The sequence below is a fragment of the Callorhinchus milii genome, unplaced genomic scaffold (assembly GCF_018977255.1).
Source record: "Callorhinchus milii isolate IMCB2004 unplaced genomic scaffold, IMCB_Cmil_1.0 Scaffold8, whole genome shotgun sequence".
Lineage (NCBI taxonomy): Eukaryota > Metazoa > Chordata > Chondrichthyes > Chimaeriformes > Callorhinchidae > Callorhinchus > Callorhinchus milii.
In genome coordinates, this window is record NW_024704749.1 from 9576190 (window position 1) to 9594870 (window position 18681).

General features: G+C 49.9%; 2 protein-coding genes across 5 annotated transcripts in view; both read right to left on the reverse strand.

Moving 5' to 3' along the window:
• LOC103189950 (protein-tyrosine sulfotransferase 2) overlaps positions 1–3645 on the reverse strand; it is a 31213-nt gene extending 27568 nt beyond the window's left edge. For 3 of the 4 annotated variants that reach the window (XM_042337213.1, XM_042337211.1, XM_042337210.1), the window contains exon 1: positions 3586–3645. The gene's annotated coding sequence lies outside the window, so the exon portion shown is untranslated. The remainder of the gene's footprint in view (positions 1–3585) is intronic. The other variant, XM_042337212.1, reaches the window with a different exon arrangement.
• Positions 3646–4644: 999 nt separating this feature from the next.
• LOC103189948 lies at positions 4645–11128 on the reverse strand. The gene is made up of 7 exons (XM_042337495.1): positions 10821–11128; positions 8374–8484; positions 8048–8203; positions 7247–7383; positions 6609–6759; positions 6269–6404; positions 4645–5716 (listed from the first exon to the last, which is right to left on the reverse strand). Exons 1-7 carry the CDS (start codon positions 11106–11108, stop codon positions 5616–5618), a joined length of 1080 nt encoding a protein of 359 aa, XP_042193429.1. The 5' UTR covers positions 11109–11128; the 3' UTR covers positions 4645–5615.
• Positions 11129–18681: the final 7553 nt, after the last annotated feature.

Sequence of the window (18681 nt, forward strand, 5' to 3'; positions counted from 1 at the left end):
TTGTGGGACATTGCTGTGGACAATTGGCTGCCGCGTTCGCCCACAAAATACAGTCAATTCACTTTACCGTGTGTTCTTTGAAGCACTTTGGGACGTCCTCCCGACGTGAAAAGCGCTATATCAAATGCAAGGATTATTATTATTATTTGTCAGCATGAGATGGAAAATTCTACACAAATTCGTTACACCTTCCAAGCAAAGTATCTTTTCATCTGCATATCACGACTTTTCAGCACTAGGATGTAGCACAGAATGAGAGCATTCAATATCAATCTATGTTTATGCCAACAATCTCCAATCCATTTCAAAAGAGATATCTATCCAGCTCCTTTTTGAAGAAGAAAATCAGCTATGCCTGAAGCTCATTTGATGGGTGACTATTTCACATATCCACCTCTCATCCGACCAATATCATTCTTACGTTTTTTTTTTAAAAAAACTTTGCTTTTGTCACATTGGCAGGACTTATAAATTGCCGTAGCATCCATTTTAATTGAAAAAAAATCATCCTTTATTAGAACCAATTCAAAACTAAATCTCACTAACTCTCTCTCCCCCTTCGTCAGCATGACAGGGCAGTCACATCCTCTGCTCTAAAGTCTCTGCCAATGTTGCTCTATGTGCAGCTGCAAGATGAATGAGAAATAGCCAAGGCTGTGACCCACTACACAGAGAAAGCTCTCCTGGCTTGATTGAAGTGTTTAGAGGTACCAAGTAACTGACAGCAAACTGGTAGTTATACAACCATGAAATTGACTCAGTATTGCTAGAATGTTTCGGCCAAAACTAAGTGTACTTATCCAATTTGCTCATTGGAAAAACAAAAATGTCTCTTTGGTGGCAATCCTACTGATTGCCAGAACATGAGAATCAATTAAAGAAAAATAGAGTATTCTAATAATAATAATCCCTGCATTTGATATCGCGCTTTTCACGGCTTCGAATCTTCTCAAAGCACTTCACAGAATAGACTGTAAAGTGAATTGACTGTATATTTGTGGGCGAAACGCGGAGGCCAATTGCGCACAAAAGTGTCCCCACAAACAGTCGTGGTTTGAAGTGACTGATGTTATTGTTGGGGTTTTTTTCTTTAGAGATTATTATTAGGTGTGTGGAGTAAGGAAACTTGCCCGTGGTTTCGCCCTGCTGGGAATCAAACCCAGGTCTCTCGCTTGCGAGGTGAGTGCTCTAACCACTGAGCTACAGGACTCCTAATTGCGGTAATAGTCTGAGAAAGTGCTCACTTCAAATCTTCATAAAAATCTTAAAATGTATTGACAAATGGTCATTTGAAGAAGGATTTCTATGCAATATTGATGAATAAAACCACCTCAATGTTCTGTATATGCAATTATGCAATCATTGTTGGCCAATATTTTAAAAGTGATTGCATTTTTATACAATTAGTGAACGTAAGAGCAACAGAAATTCAGTATATGACTGAGCCTGTAATCCAGCACAACAACAACAAAATTACATTTGTATAGCGCCTTTCACGTCGGGAGGACGTCCAGGGCGCTGGACAGACAGAGTTTCGGACTCGAGCTGGGGGTCGGGATCGGGGAGGGTGTAGGGCGGGGGGGGGGGAGCAGGGAGATCGAAAGCATGGTCGAAGAGGAGGGTCTTGAGATGGGTCTTGAAGGAGGCAAGGAAGGAGGCAAGGCGGAGGGACTGCGGGATGGAGTTCCAGAGAGTGGGGGCAGAGTGGCAGAAGGCCCACCCGCCAATAGTGGGGAGAGCGAGGCAAGGGACGTGAAGCAGGCTGGAGCCCTTTGAGTGGAGGGAGCGAGCAGGGGGTTAGGAGGTCGCAGAGGTAGGGAGGAAGCAAGACCATGGAGAGCTTTGAAGGTGAGGACCAGGATTTTAACCTGTATTCTCTGTGTAATGGGAAGCCCGTGGAGTCGGGCGAGGATGGGGGTCATAGGGTCACGGAGCCTGGTGCGGGAGAAGACATAGGCTGCAGAGATCTGGATGATCTGCAGTCTATGGCACAGTCAAGCCTCGATGTAATGAAAGCATGTATGAGGGTTTCAGCGGCCCGCGGAATGAGACAGTGACAGAGCCGGACGATGTTGCAGAGGTGGGGGAGGGCAGAGCAGGTCATGGAACAGATGTGAGATAGATAGTTGAGGCTTCACACAAACTGCCGACTAGATGCACCTTGTAACCCTCAAGTGTCCTGCACGAGTGAGGTCCAAGAGGTGAGCTATCCAAAACGTTATTTTTAAAATTGGAAACGAGTATTTTTTTAAGCTTGCAAGTCATTGCATTTATGTTGCGATAAAATTGCTTTGATAGAATTGTTTTTAAAATAAAAGTCTGCCAGGTCTCTGGCCCTGGAAACCATGCATCAAGTTTAAGGCACCAAACCAAAATAGCTAATTACAATAGACAGTTAATCTTGCACAGGTCTGATCTATATAAATCGCATACTGTAAACCGCACACAAATCATATCAGTTGGGACTGTACACTTAATACGATTTATGCAAAGTATGAGTTATGCCGGTGGAGTCCAATAGCTTCGTAGTCAGAGCACTCGCCTCGCAAGCGAGAAGACTTGGGCTCGATCCACAGAGAGGTCAAAACGTTGGGCGCGTTTCACACGCCTCTGGTTACTGAGCAGTAAATAGGAACCCGGTTGTTAGTCGATTGGTGGATCACTTTTCCGCGGATAATTATCCTTTCAAAAAAATATGGTCACACCTTGCTCCAGCCCTAACCCCCTGCCCCAGAGGGGAGACACCCCCTGCCCCAGAGGGGAGACACCCCCTGCCCCAGAGGGGAAGACACCCCCTGCCCAGAGGGAAGACACCCCCTGCCCCAGAACCCCCTGCCCCAGAGGGGAGACACCCCCTGCCCCAGAGGGGAGACACCCCCTGCCCCAGAGGGGAAGACACCCCCTGCCCCAGAGGGGAAGACACCCCCTGCCCCAGAGGGGAAGACACCCCCTGCCCCAGAGGGGAAGACACCCCCTGCCCCAGAGGGGAACAACCCCCTGCCCCAGAGGGAAACGACCCCCTGCCCCAGAAGGGAAGACACCCCCTGCCCAGAGGGGAAGAGACCCCCTGCCCCAGAGAGGAAGACCCCCCCTGCCCCAGAGGGGAGACACCCCCTGCCCCAGAGGGGAGACACCCCCTGCCCCAGAGGGGAGACACCCCCTGCCCCAGAGGGGAAGACACCCCACCCCCTGCCCCAGAGGGGAGACACCCCACCCCCTGCCCCAGAGGGGAGACACCCCCCCCCCCCCCTGCCCCAGAGGGGAGAGACCCCCTGCCCCAGAGGAACCCCACCCCCTGCCCCAGAGGGGAGACACCCCACCCCCTGCCCCAGAGGGGAGACACCCCACCCCCTGCCCCAGAGGGGAGACACCCCACCCCCTGCCCCAGAGGGGAGACACCCCCTGCCCCAGAGGGGAGACACCCCACCCCTGCCCCAGAGGGGAGACACCCACCCCTGCCCCAGAGGGGAGACACCCCCTGCCCCAGAGGGGAGACACCCCACCCCCTGCCCCAGCGTCGGGGACCCGTCCCTCAGTCGCGCTGCCGGTGGGTCGGTGGGTCGGTCGGTGTGAAGCGCTTCCTACCTCACATCGCAGCAGCCGCTCCTCCCGCCGGTCTGCCCTCCGCTGCGCGCGCACCCAGCAACCGCCGCTGCGCGTGGGGCATTCAAACTGCGGGCGGCTCGCGGCGCCGTGACGTCACGCGCCCGGCATTTACGTCACCTCGTGTGTGCGTGGGTTTTTTTTGGGGGGGCGGGAGGGGGGGGGGGGAGAGAGAGGTGGCCGTGTGGTCCTACCGCCCGCCGGCTACCGACCCACCCACCCACCTGCCTCCAAATGGACACGTGCCTCCCGGGGCCATGCAGTGGTGAGAGGCTTCCTTCCTCCAGCCCATTTCGCCCGCACACTACACAGTCACTTCACCTGGAGGGCGGATTTCCGGGAAGCACTTGGAGACGTCCGGAAGCCACGACGGAGTCCTCTGCGTCGAGGGCAGGGATTGGGACCGGATTATTTGCCGAGCCCAAGACCACGGGGGGAGCTGGATTTGCGGCCGACACGGGAAGCGGCTGAGCTGCAGGGCGGGTGGGCTCCAGCCAACGCTGACCTTCCGCTGAGCGACAACAACTTGCATTTATACCGGGCTCCTCACGTAGGGTTAGCGCCCCGGAGCGCTTGACGGCAGCAGGTCCGGACGGACTGCACCCAAGGGTCCTTAAAAGAATCCGAGGAGGTAGGGGAGACTCTCGTGGAGATATTTAAGGACCCCGTAGAAAATTGGAAGCATTGGTGAATGTAACACCTATTTTTAAAAGAGGGTTAGAGCTAATCCGGGAAACCGCACACAGACCTGTTATCTTTACGTCTGTGGTTGGGAAGGAATTGGGAGTCTGTAAAAAAATGTTGAAGTAACTTAAGCATCTCTAAAAAGAGAGTATAATTAAAAGCGTCCAGGGTGGTTAGTGAAAGGAAGTTCACGCTTGACCGACCTCATTGAATTCTTTGATAATAATCCTCGCATTTGTTACAGCCTTTCACATCAGAACGACGACTCAAAGAGCTTCACAGAATGTACGGTGAAGTGCAATGAACCTGTGGGCAAACGCGGCAGCCCGTTTGAGCCCAGCAACGTACCACAGCCACGAAGTGAATAACCAATTTTATTTGGGGGAACTGTTAGAAAATAGCATCGCAACCTTGTGCCCCGTCACAGATTTCAGGCCAATTCAGCAGGATCTCTACCGAGAGCCCCAGCGCGCAATGGAGTGACTGTAACACAATGAAGTCTCTCTGTTTATGGTGAAACAGGACCAAATCCCTCAGTTTCTTTGACTGGATAATTCTGGATCGATTCAATTACAGTGGAACTGCTGCCGCCTTGTGTTCGAAATGAAGTTTTGCGGCTACAGACATCCCGCAGCAATAGGGGGGACAGCACAGCGAGCGAGCAACACAATATAAATTTACATTTATACAGCATCGTTCGCGTCGGGAGGTCGTGCCAAGGCCCTGGACAGTCCAGGGTTTGCACCCGAGCCGAGGGCCAGGGAGGCGACAGGCGGCCGAGAGCACGGTCCACAAGACAAGAGAGAGGAAGTGACTGGAGTAATGGAAGCTCTGCAACCGTGGAATATCCAAAGTGAGAGAAGGACACTGATAGAGACGCTATTACATACTGTTCTTCTCATATACGTTAAAAGATAAATGCCCTCACCCACCCCACCCGCCAGTGTCCAGCTCCTCCTCCCATGAGCCAGGGCCCCGCAACACGCGTTGACATCCGTCATCCATGTAGCAATTTGCGGATGAATTTTCACCAATCGGCTGCAACCACTTTATTCTGATCGGAAGTTACAGCGAGCTGATCCAGTGTCAAATGGTGACAGTTTGCGGCAGCTGCTGTATTCGCCTCGGCCTCGGGCAGTGTCCATCAGACAGGTGTCCAAACCCATCCACCTCCGGGCAACCCACACATCCTCTGAACGTAACCCCCAATCCACTCTATCCATCCCTGCTGTATTCTGAAAGCTTCCACCAAACAGAGACAGCGGTTCAACCATGAACAGCACCACACTGGTTCCTTCCCAACACAGGTCCCGCTCTGACCCGGCCACTTAGCTGGGGTCCTGGAGCCAGTTACCGGTTGCAGCGAGTCCAATGGCAGTGGAGGTAATCGGTCGATACTGAACCTCCCACATCTGAAGAGGCACGGAGACTGTACAAGATAAGCAGCAGGTGAGCAATTCTAACCGTGTTCATTTACAAAAACACCTCCGCTACCCAACCCACCCCTGACAAATACGCTGCCAACACTTCCCATCGTAATGAAAAATAATAAATTGGTCACTTCAATCCACGACTGTTTGTGGGACGTCGCTGTGCGCAATTGGCTGCCGCATTTCGCCCACAAAATATACAGTCAATTTACCTTACAGTATATTCCCTGAAGCGCTTTGAGACGTTTCGAAGAACGTGATAAGGCGCTATATCAAATGAGTGGGGGGAACGAGAGCCTTTGAGGAGTGTTTCCAAAGACACCAACCGGGACCAGTTGTCTGCAGAATATAGTGTGTGCAGGACTGCCAAGGTTCCCTCCACCTCCCAATGTGAATAAACTAATTAGTGACATAAGTCTGCCTCCATGTGCATCAGTGTCTGTCTGCCTTGATGGTCCACAGTTACAATAGCATCAATAAGAATAGCCCCTGTACCTCTCTCCTGCTCCTCTCTTACACCAGGTGATAGCCACCTTTCACACTCTATGTACCTGTCTCTCCAGGTGAGAGCTGTAAGGCGTGATGGGCACAGGTGTCTGCGCAGGCGTCCCTGGGCAAGAGCTGAACCTCAAAGACCCCCTGGACCTGAGCGATCCACAGCAGCAAGTCTCCGTCATGATCATCAACCTGCACAAAACACAAGTCACCATCAACAACACTCTGCCACTCTCCACACTGCCGAGCAACCAGGGAGAAGGTAGGAAGAGATCCGAGAGAGGGCAATGAATCTTTGTTGTTCCATTTTGCAATTGGATCCCAGAGCTGCTCTTCCAGTCACAAAAGGGATAAAACATGCAACGACCGACAATCAAACCTGCAGCGTGTCCTCACCTTCACAAACCCGCCTTCCATCCCACTGCCCTCTGCCCGCGAAGCCATCAGCAGCCAGTTAGACTCGGCCAGCTCCACCATGGGAGGCAGGAAATATGGTCGTTGGTAAAAGGTGCGGATCACCTTGGCAGCCGCTTTGTTACAGTTCTTCCTGTGGCAGAGACAAGCTGGTCAAACGCAGCCTAGTTCCCCCCCCATAACCCCCGACCCAACCGAGGATCCCGAACTCCCAACGTTCTCCGACCGCGACCACAAGTCACCAACACAAATCCCGTCAAACATGCTTACTAATCAGGCAATGTGTGTGGGTGGTGGGGTGTGGAGCAAGCCAGGGGAAGAGACATAGACTATAAAGGATGGTCTCTTGGTGTGAGAACAGCTATCATCTGCCTGCACCCTCTCCAGCCCCCCACCCCTCCCCGCCAGGCACCTTCTGATGCTTTGTCCAAGAAGGGAGAATATTAATAATCCTTCGATTTGATATAGCGCCTTATGATGTCTTTGAGACGTCTCACAGCGCTTCACAGGATATACTGTAAAATGAATTGACTGCGTATTTTGTGGGCGAAATTGCTACCAACTGAACCAAGCTGACAGATGAACTCTTTCATTCAAGTTATCAGTTGTCCATATCTTACCACTGAAGCGTCCATTGGGTGAGGGTCTGCCGGTGGACGTGTTGCAGGAAGGAGGCAGGGCTGTGCTCGGGGGAGTTCTCCGAGGCCCAGTAACTGCACACAGTGGAGCTCTGCAGCACCAGGTGCTCACTGTACAGCTGCAAAACACAGAGCAGCCACTGAGGGCTCAATAACCTGATGTGGCGCTGATTATACCAACACCCCTGACTCCACTTACCCCTCTCTGGATGCTGGGAGTAGGGATCAATAGCATCGCCATCTAACAGTAAAACTACTTAGTGTCTAAGGTAAAACTATCCTCTGGTGCCTCGTCCAAGAAGGGAGAATAATAGTGATATAGCGCCTTATCGCATCTTCCAGACGTCTCAAAGCGCTTCACAGAATATACTGTAAAAAGTTGTTTCTTGTGGGCGAAACGCAGCAGCCAATCGCGCACAGCAGTGTCCCACAAACAGTCGTGGATTGAGCGGTCAATTTTTTTTAAAAAGAGCATCATTACCCCCTGGAAAGTGTCCCTCCAATCAACAAACAACCGGGTTGCTACTTACTGCTCAGAAACAACCTGGGATGTGAATGTGGGGGAACCTAGAACAACACCCGGTGCAGTGTCCCCGAGGAACTGTTTGAGGTAAGTGACAACACCAAATCCTGGCTGCGGTTTTGCAGTGACGAGGGTTAATGATGATGATGACCAAACCACTAACTCACCAACTAAACCCTCCAAACTCACCTACACGTAACAGGCTGTGCCCCACCTCCTACAGCCCTGTTCTCTGTCGGCGAGGGGGAGAGGCCACTGACCTGCGTTAGGCTCTCCACACTGAAGTCGCTGCGCGCTGCCCAGCCCGTCATCCCGTCCACAATCACCAGCGGCCGGTTCTGTCGCAGGTAATTCTGAAGGACGTCGACTGCGTCAGCGTTCTGCAGCCTTTCCACCACCTGGTAGGCTTGGCACGCCTGCGTACGACAGGACACGCGCTGAGTCGCTCAACAATAACGGGCACTCGCACGGATAGCTCCCTTTCATTCAGGAGGGTGTATTTGTCCCACCCCCGACGCGTATACAATTATGCCCCCCCCCACCCCACCCCACACACACACACACACACACCCATTGACTGACTCACTCTCACGCAGTCCACTGGCTGCATGGACTCGGCTCCCGCCTGCGAGTAATAGGGGTTCCCGATCAGACAGTCCATGTTGTGGTAAAGCGTCCAGTCCCAGTACGGCAGCACCTGGACACAGAAGAGAGCCAGAGTTACACGGCCCTGGAAGGGTCTCGCTGGAAAGGGGGGGGTGGGGGGGGGGGGGTGCAGGGTCATCAAATTGCAAGGATGATGATTATCATATAATGATTATTATTATACGCAATAACTGCCGCTGCGCGCAATTGGCTGCTGCCGGCGTTCCGCCCGCAGAACACACAGTCACTGCACTTTACGGTATATTCTGCGAAGCGCTTTGAGACGCGGTAAAGGAGCTATAATCCTAACTGCAAGGATTATTATTGTTGTTGTTGTTATTGGTGTTGTTGTTGTCGCTGTTGTTATTGTTGTTATTGTTACTGTTGTTGTTGTTATTGTGTTATTGTTGTCGTCGCTGTTACTGTTGTTGTTATTATTGTTGTTATTGTGTTACTGTTGTTGTCGCTGTTACTGTTGTTGTTACTGTTGTTGTTGTCGCTGTTGTTGTTATTGTTATTATTGTTACTGTTGTTATTGTGTTACTGTTGTTGTTGTCGCTGTTGTTGTCATTATTATTGTTATTGTGTTACTGTTGTTGTTGTCGTCGCTGTTACTGCTGTTATTGTGTTACTGTTGTGGTGTCGCTGTTGTTGTTCTTGTGTTACTGTCGCTGTTGTTGTTGTGTTGTTGTTGTCGCTGTTGTTGTTATTGTGTTACTGTTGTTGTTGTTATTGTGTTACTGTTGTTGTGTTGTTATTATTGTTGTTGTGTTGTTGTTGTTGTTATTATTGTTGTTGTGTTACTGTTATTGTTGTTGTTGTTGTGTTGTTATTGTTGTGTTGTTGTTGTGTTGTTGTTGTTGTTGTGGTGTTGTTGTTGTTGTTATTGTGTTGTTGTTGTTGTTATTGTTGTTGTGGTGTTGTTGTTGTTGTTGTGGTGGTGTTGTTGTTGTTATTGTTGTTGTGGTGTTGTTGTTGTTGTTGTGGTGTTGTTGTTGTTGTTGTGTTGTTGTTGTTGTTGTGTTGTTGTTATTGTGTTACTGTTATTGTTATTGTCGTGGAGTCCTGTAGCTCAGTAGTTAGAGCACTCGCTTTGCAAGTGAGAGACCTGAGTTCAATTCCAGGCAGAGGGCGAAACCTTGGGCAAGTTTCCTTACTCCACACACCTAATAATAATCCCTCCAAAAAAACAAAACAATAATAAATTGGTCATTTTCAATCCATGACTGTTTGTGGGACATTGCTGTGCGCAATTGGCTGCCGCATTCGCCCACAAATATACAGTCAATTCACTTTACAGTGTGTCTGTGAAGCGCTTTGGGACGTCCTCCCGACGTGAAAAGCGCTATATCAAATGCAAGGATTATTATTATTATTATTATTGTTGTTGTTGTTGTTGTGTTGTTGTTTTTGTTATTGTTGTGTTACTGTTGTTGTTGTTGTTGTGGTGGTGGTGTTGTTGTTGTTGTGTTACTGTTGTTGTTGTTGTGGTGGTGTTGTTGTTGTGGTGGTGGTGGTGCTGTGTTGTTGTGCTGTTGTTGTTGTTGTTGTGGGTGTTGTTGTTGTGGTGTTGTTGTTGTTGTGGTGGTGGTGTTGTTGTCGCTGTTGTTGTTGTTGTGGTGGTGGTGGTGGTGCTGTTGTTGTTGTTGTTGTTGTTGTGGTGGTGTTGTTGTTGTTGTTGTTGTGGTGGTGCTGTGTTGTTGTGCTGTTGTTGTTGTTGTTGTGGTGGTGTTGTTGTTGTTGTTGTTGTTGTGGTGGTGGTGGTGCTGTGTTGTTGTTGTTGTTGTTGTGGTGGTGGTGTTGTCGCTGTTGTTGTGGTGTTGTTGTTGTTGTTGTTGTGGTGGTGGTGTTGTTGTCGCTGTTGTTGTTGTTGTGGTGGTGGTGGTGGTGGTGCTGTTGTGGTGGTGTTGTTGTTGTTGTTGTGGTGCTGTTGTTGTTGTTGTTGTTGTTGTGGTGTTGTTGTTGTGGTGGTGTTGTTGTTGTTGTTGTTGTTGTGGTGGTGCTGTGTTGTTGTTGTTGTTGTTGTGGTGGTGGTGTTGTTGTGGTGTTGTTGTTGTTGTGTTATTGTGTTGTTGTTGTTGTTGTGGTGGTGGTGCTGTTGTTGTTGTGTTGTGTTGTTGTTGTGGTGGTGGTGCTGTGTTGTTGTTGTTGTTGTTGTTGTGGTGGTGGTGCTGTTGTTGTTGTTGTTGTTGTTGTTGTGGTGGTGCGGGCGGCCATGTTGTTGTTGTTGTTGTTGTTGTTGTTGTGGTGGTGTTGTTGTTGTTGTTGTGGTGGTGGTGGTGGTGCTGTTGTTGTTGTTGTGGTGGTGGTGTTGTTGTGGTGGTGGTGGTGCTGTTGTTGTTGTTGTTGTGGTGCTGTGGTGGTGCTGTGGGCCCCGCGGGGCAGTACCTGGATGAGGAGAGCGCGGCCGCAGAAGCGGAGGAGCGGACAGTGCGAGAGGCCGAGCAGCAGTGAGCAGAGGGCGGTGAGGGCCGCGGTCAGTGCCCAGGCCCCGCGGCTCCAGCCCCGGCGCCCCCTGTCCGGCCCCGGGGGCCGCTCGGCCGCACCGCAGCAGCGGATCAGCGGCTCCAGCGCTTGGCTCCGCCGCTCCGGGCAGTCGGGCAGTCGGCGGCACAGCCTCCGGAACCGACCGTTGAAGTACGAGAGCTTCCGAGACAGAGTCAGGTCCCGCCCCATCCCGTGTCCCCGCCGCCAGGCCATCGCCTGTCCCGGGGCCGGGAGGGGAGGGGAGGGCAGGGAGGGAGGGGAGGGAGGGGAGGGCCAGGCAGGGAGGGGAGGGCGGGGCCGGGCAGGGAGGGCAGTGAGGGCAGGGAGGGGAGGGCCAGGCAGGGAGGGAGGGAGGGGCAGGGAGGGCAGGGCCGGGCAGGGAGGGGAGGGAGGGCAGGGGCCAGGCAGGGAGGGAGGGCAGTGAGGGGCAGGGCCAGGCGGGGAGGGAGGGGCAGGGAGGGAGGGCAGTGAGGGGCAGGCAGGGAGGGGAGGGAGGGGAGGGCAGGGCCGGGCGGGGAGGGGGAGGGAGGGCACCAAGAGGGGGCGGTTCCCAGTTATCAACGAGCCCCAAAAAGTAGCCCCAATGTTATGCCCCCCCCCCCCCCCCGGGGAGAGCAGATCGAGGGGCGGCATCAGGTCAGTGTTTTTGAAACCGTGTCAGAAAAAAAGGGTCTTCGATATATATTATAATCTCTCACTCACTCTCTCTCTCTATATATATATATATAAAAATTTTAAAATGTCTTTTTAGGGGCAAAATAATTGGGCGCCCGCCCAAAGCCGCGCTGTTTTCAGGCCCAGGACGGAAACCCGCCCAATTGGGCGTGAAAACCCACGTGGCCGCTGATTGGCGGCTCCGGCCTTTGCGTCATCGTCGTCGTCATCATCATCATCATCATCGGATACACTGTCACCGAAAGAGATACATTGTCGCCGTCACCAGTGGATACAATTCCCCGAATGAGGAAGTCAATAATCATAATAATAATCATAATAATAAAAATCCCGGCATTTGACACAGCGCCTTAACCACGTCTCCGAGACGTCTCGAAGCGCTTCGCGGGATACGCCGTCGAGTGAATGGACCGTACACTTTGAGGGCGAAACGCGGCAGAGTCCCCACACACAGCGGTGGATGGAAGTGACCGATCGTTGTTATTGTTATTATTATTTCCCCCCCCCCCACCCCGTAGGGGGTACGTAGGCCCTCATTCACGTCGTCAGCGGAGTCCCGCAGCTCGGCGGTGAGAGCGCTCGCTCGCCTCGCAAGCGAGTTTCCTCACTCCACGCGCCTGATGATAATCCCTCCAGAAAAAAAAACGGTAACCATTTGGTCACTTCAATCCGCGCCTGTCTGTGGGGACGCCGCTGTGCGCAATTGGCTGCCGCGTTTCGCCCACAAATATACAGTCGGTTCACTTTACAGTCTATTCTGTGAAGCGCTTTGAGACGTCGAGAAGACGTGATAAAGCCCTATATCAAACGCAGGGATTATTATTATTATCATCGAGACATCTCAAAGCGCTAGTATTATTATATACTGTAGTTATAGTATTATTTTTATTGATTATAATTATTATTTGACATCTCAAAGCAAATTAGTATTATTATAATCAATAATACTAATCCTTGCATTGGACGCAGCGCCTCTTCGTGTCTTAGAGACGTCTCGAAGGGCTTCACAGAATCTACTGGCAAGTGAATCAACTTGTGTATTTTGTGGGCGAAACTCCCCTTTTTATGGGAGTCTTCGACTGTGTATATTTTTGTGGGTAAAATGCAGCAGCCAATTGCGCACAGCAGTGTCCCAAACACAGTCGTGGATTGAGTGACCAAATTATTGTTTCAAGGGAGTGAGGAAACTTGACTAAGGTTTTGACTGCCCTCACAGCTTTACACCAGGACGACCAGCCAGCAAAGATTCTGGGCTGCGAGACAAAGTCCAGGTAAATGTCTTTACTCACAGTATATTTGATTTTTTGGGGGGCCAGCCATGTGTCTGACGCATGCAACCCATCACCATGCTTAAGAGTTTCCAAACTAGATTGAGATAGATCCCACCTACAACTGGAAATTCCAGATAGATTGTCTCTCTCTCTCTCCCTGGAGGGATGTATCTTACTTACCTAATTCGGGAAAGTATTAGGCATAGATTGCCAAGACTTAGGACCCCGGTGTGTGCTGCTGGAGTCTAACCAGCTAAAACCGCATAGCTTGCTATTGATATCGCTGTCTATCAAGCTTTCCCGCTGCTTGTCCAGCTAGGACAAGCCTTCCCTAGTGATCTGTTCCATACCTCTCATGATCAGCAGCGTGATGGATGCCTGATCATTTCCCTCGTGTCAGACTCTGCCTGTTGTAGGTATTGACAGTACCACCACCCGCATACGTTCGACCTTCACTCAGGTTGGAAGCCCTCAGTGATTGGGGTGGGAGATTTGGGCGTTCCATCAGAAGAGGTGCCATTGGAAGAGGCCTGAGCTCTGCCACGTTTTCTGCTCTCCAATCCATGAACAGCAAGCGATAGAACTAATGGGAAAAACAGATGTGAGATGCCAAGAGTTCTGTTGGTATGAGGTGACCCGCTTTAATCAGTAACTCGCGCTACATCCCTGGAAGTTGTTTATCTTTTTGACCCTGCTCTATCCACGTGAATGTAGTTTTGTTAATTCAGTAACAGGCAGGAGGGCACGGTGATGTGATGCAAGATTCCTTGTGCGCACAGGGTTGAGAGATCGCTGTGATGTGAGACTGTGTGCGCGCACTGGGCACAGTGATGCAATGTCACTCTCCATGTGTGACCTTGGAATGAACAGTGTATGTACAATCTTTACTGAGACTCTTGTGTAACCTTGTCTCCTGGAGTGGGATGTTCCAGAAAGCATCACTGCACAAATCACTAGGACACACCAGGCGGAAGGGTGAAATCCCTGGATTGTTCCAGAGGGAGGAACGACAGTTCAGGAGTGGAACGAAGCAGATGTCAGACATCCTGCCATTTAATCTTTATTTCTTCCATTCCCCCACCACACCTTTACTCTTTTCTCTTTGCCTGTGTGAAACACTTTGAGACGTTCTCCAGACATGAAAGGCGGTATATAAGTGTAAATTGTTTTCTGTTTCTCCCAATTTTTAAATGTACTGTTATTGTGCCTGTAAATTTCAATGTAAATATAAACATGTCCTGGCTAAAATTCTTTCCCTTTCAAATTCACCCCCAACATCAGATTCTTCTTCTCACTCATGTTTGTAGGACATTGTTGTGCTACACTGTGCACAAATTAGGTGCCTCGTTTGCCTCCATAACATTCTTTTCTAATGAATGTCATTCTGTAAAGCGCTTTGGGATGTTTCTTTCATATATAAGGCACTGCATAACCTAACATGGGTCGATTTGAATGCATCGTTCACATTCCATGCTGGCCACGCTGACTCACAGGCAAATGCTGTCAGGCTCGCTAGGGACTAGCGAGCAACAAAGTCTAAGCCTGTACTGGATACAAGGAACCACTTTCCATGGACAATTGATATCTTTTATTGTCTGGCAAGCTTTCCTGCTGCTTATCCAGTGAGGAACACCCTACCTGTTAGGGCTTTGTCTTGCAGTGTTAATAGGAGCCGAGTGGGATGATTCCCTGCCTCCAGTGACGGGCTGTGCTGTCATCAGCAGTGCCCTGGAGTACTGCGGACCCGCCTGGGTCAGGAACCAGACCACCGAGACCGCCACAGAGGGCTGGTTCGATTCCGACATTCCATTGCCAGTTCAGCTCCATTGATATCTTCCACAAAGATGGAATGCCGGGAGTAATCTGTCCCAGCTCTCTCACGTGGAGCCCTAAACCAAGAAGGACCGGCATTCTAACCCCACACCAAGGGCCACCTACCCTACGGTAATGTGGCAACAAGAACTGGCAGATGGGACAGTGGAGCAGCTGGAGGAAGAGTCAGTCACTGCTATGATGCTTTGGACCATAGATAAAGCGCAAGTTTCACAGTACTTTTTTTAATTTTAATCGCATGGGGCCAGACTCCATACTGAGCTGCAACACTTTCTCTTCCCCCTGCTACCCCACCAACCCCAAAACATCCCCATGTGTGCCGAACGCTGTTACAGGCAGAGGATCAGAAATATGACCACGAAACACAGCAATGATACAGTCGAGAGCTCGGTTTGGAATGTCAGATTGATGTTGAAAGGACAGTTTCACAATAAATAACAAAAGATGTCTTTTCCCCTTCCTCCCCTCCCGCCAGTCCCGACTTTTACATTGAGAGCTTCAGTCCAGTTCATAACATCAAAAATATACACCTTACACAATAGAAACCTTTCGCAAAGATTACAGAGTAGAGACAAAAAGAGGGAAAGAAAAAAGAGTTGGGGAGGGGGAGAGGGAATAAGGGCCGACATTCTGTATATAAGGATGCTCATTTCTTCAGAATATATACATCAGTTTGATACACTAACAAGATTCAGTCAAAAAAAAACAAAAAGCTTAAAAAACTTTTTTTTCCTTTTTTTTTTAAGTTCAAGCACTGTACAGACTTTGAAGAGGCAGCATCTCTGGCCTAGGCGAACGTGGGCAATATATTGGGGTCTCATCAGCACAAGAAGCATGGCTGGGGAGCAAGACAAGGATAGTTAGCAAGACTGGCCCCCAATACTTTATTATAATAATAATCCTTGCATTTGATATAGCGCCTTATCACGTCTTCCGAGTTGTCTCAAAAGCGCTTCACAGAATATACTGTAAAGTGAATTGACTGTATATTTTGTCATGTTACATTGATCCATGTAAAGATGGGACAAAAGGATTTCCTAATACAAGGAATAGTCAATAATACCCATATCCTCACTTCCCCTCCCAACTGCACTGGATTGATGAAATTATGAGCTTATTCCTAGAGGATAGTTTAAATACCTTGTCGTGCCCTGTACCCCAGAGCCAGAGATGCTGCGACTCTGATACATCAATAAAGCATTTCTTCAGCAGTAAAAAGTACAGGAATTAACCTGATTCAGCCTCATTAATGCAAAGCAGCTTCTTTCACATCCCTGAAAACTGGTGCAAAAAAAAATTATTTCAAAAAATATATATACCCGCGGAGCTAATGAAAAAAAAACTAGTCATTGTGTGGCGACAGACCGACCGGGAAGGGCTCAGAATGTACCACAGGGTGCTGCAAGCACCTGCCAGCTCACACAGGAACTCAACAATAAATAGCAATGCCACAAAACCAGCAATACAGCAGCTGCCACACCACTTGCATGTGTCTTTGGGGAACAAAAAGAAGAATTAGCAAGACTACAAACTAAATGTATTAATCTACAGGACAACGCACAGGAGAGGTTTCAGGAGGGTGTGGGTGGACAGATCGCTGAAACCACCAGAGAACAATACTGATGGCAATTTGCACAGGGCACTGGTCCAAACCCACCGGGAGTGAAGGGTACAATTGTGATCACTGAAGGGGCAACTGGATTAACGGAGGGAATTAAGACTGCTGGTTTTATGAGAGGAGTTGGGAATGATCGTACAAAAGAGGAGAGGCTCAGGGTAGATCTGATCGAACTGTTCAAGATCCTAAATGCTACAGATAACCTGAACCACAGTACAGCAGAGTTCCATTATAACGCGGTGGTTGGGATTCATAAAACCCCCACACTAATGCTCTCTAACAGGCCGTGATCGCTGGTCAGCCCTCGCACAAGTGCGCAGAATTTCCCCGCCCGCCAGCGGCTCCCCACGCTAAAAGACGGTCAACGGCCAGGCCACGGCGGTCACTTCCTGTGCGTAAACAATGACGACAGCGACCCGCTGACCCGGAAGCAGGCCGTTTTGTAGCGCAGGGTGCTTAGCCAGCACGAAGGAAGCCAAAACGGTCGATTTCCAGGCAACGCGGCAACCGCACTTCACGTGGAAGTGACGTTGACGGCAGTCTGGAAGTCAGCAAAGCCGAATTTTTAAGACGTTTTCACAAGTAAATACCAGGATCCACGCACCGATTGCAACGTGCGTTATAATGCGGCTCTGCTGTAATACATCTAACAAATGCAGAACAAGGAGCCACCAACTCAAATTCAAAAGAGGGGACAGTTCATACTGAATAATGTTACACTTAGAGCGATGCATATGTGGAATAGATGATAAGCCAGGGTGGTGGTGGAGGCAATCTGTGTCCGTGGATTCAGGAGATGCTAACTAGCATTTCCCTCACCCTCCAGCAACACAATCCGACAGCCCCCTGCCCCCCACCTCCTCCCGAAACATTCTCCGCTCCCAACTAATAGCACAACGTAGCCCATTTATAAGCAAGTAATGAAAAGGTGACGATTCTTAGCAATTGTCTTGTGGTTCTATCCATTATTAGAAAATAATTGTAACAGGTAATGTGTAGACCAACAGATCCCTGATTTAAAGGCTGCTATTTCAAAGGGTTTGAATGATTACAGAATTTGCGAGAATGGAGTTAAACCATCCTGTTCACAAGAGCTTGAAGCCCAGAATCATTCGCTGCTATTGATAAAACTGCACGATTTTCAGTGTGTATTTCACTGTGTTTAGTGGAGCCAGACCAGACACCAAACTGCTACCTGACGACGACGACTATCATCAATTTTACAACCCATGATTACTAGGGAAACGCTATGTCTATGACAAGGTGTATGGAGGGCATCTACTCCTTCCTCACTGTGACTGTTTGGCGTCTGCCCTGACGAGCACAAACGAGGGTTCGGATTGTCCCTCATTTCCAGTTCTGTGATACGTCCCTGAATCCGAGTTTAACCCAATCCAAACTCTTAAACCCAGGCCTTACACCAGAGGCATGGAGAATTACGGTGCACACACACCTTGCCACCCCCAGCAAAGGCACCGCCCTGCCAGCACAGACCACATCCCCTGCCAGCACAGATCCCGCCCTGCCAGCACAAGCCCCATCCTGTTACCCTCCAGCACAGGGCCCTGCCCCCCCCCCCACACAGTGCCACCCACACCCCCCCAAACAAAGACTCTGCCCTTGCCAGCCACAGAGAGCACTGGGCGCCCTTGCACTTGGTGTGCTCCCTATAGGTTGATGGTCCACAAAATTCAGTATTTACAAACCTAACTTTACATAACATAATATTTACTCTTTTAGAGGCTTTCTGCAGTGGGAGGACAGGGGTGTGGCTCGAGTGGAGATTCCTCAATGGCTAGCACCTGGAACTCCTTCGGATGGGCACTCTGTTTTTGGGTTCTGCTCTGTAATTCTTGCAATATATACAATAAATATAGAACTATTGGTAAACCTCACAGGGACTCGGTGTTAAACACTAATTTGTGGGGTGGGGGTTGGGGGACGACGACTGCTCAGCAGACACTGATGAACAAACCGAATGGTTCCTGTGAGAATCTGGATTGACCAGAGGATGCCTCTGTCCAGAAGAGGAGACCCTGACAAAAAAGAAATGACTTTGTTTTATACAGATTAATATTTACACTTAATGCCATTTCTGTTCAATCTTCCGTTATACAGCTGCGAATGTATGAAAGGGGAGCCAGACAGCATAGGGGTCAGTCTCTACCGTTCTGTAGCCCACTGCTTACACACCTCAGCTCTGCAACACACAAGTGTGTGCACTGCAATTCCTAATGTAACATGGATTGTTTATGACGCCATGAGCCACAGACCCTCTAAAATTATGGCAGGAAAGTGAACAAACACTGGCTGCAGGCTGCAGTGTGTTGGGACAGATAGGATTGCTGCCGTTACTGTGGGAGGC

Excerpts from the sequence above, each read along its gene's own strand:
- LOC103189948 (XM_042337495.1), bottom strand. The coding sequence starts at position 11,108 with ATGGGGCGGGACCTGACTCTGTCTCGGAAGCTCTCGTACTTCAACGGT. Across the intron at positions 7,384-8,047 it reads GTGTGGAGAGCCTAACGCAG|CTGTACAGTGAGCACCTGGT; the intron begins GTCAGTGGCCTC and ends TGTGTTTTGCAG. Across the intron at positions 6,760-7,246 it reads ACCCAATGGACGCTTCAGTG|GAAGAACTGTAACAAAGCGG; the intron begins GTAAGATATGGA and ends TCTCTGCCACAG.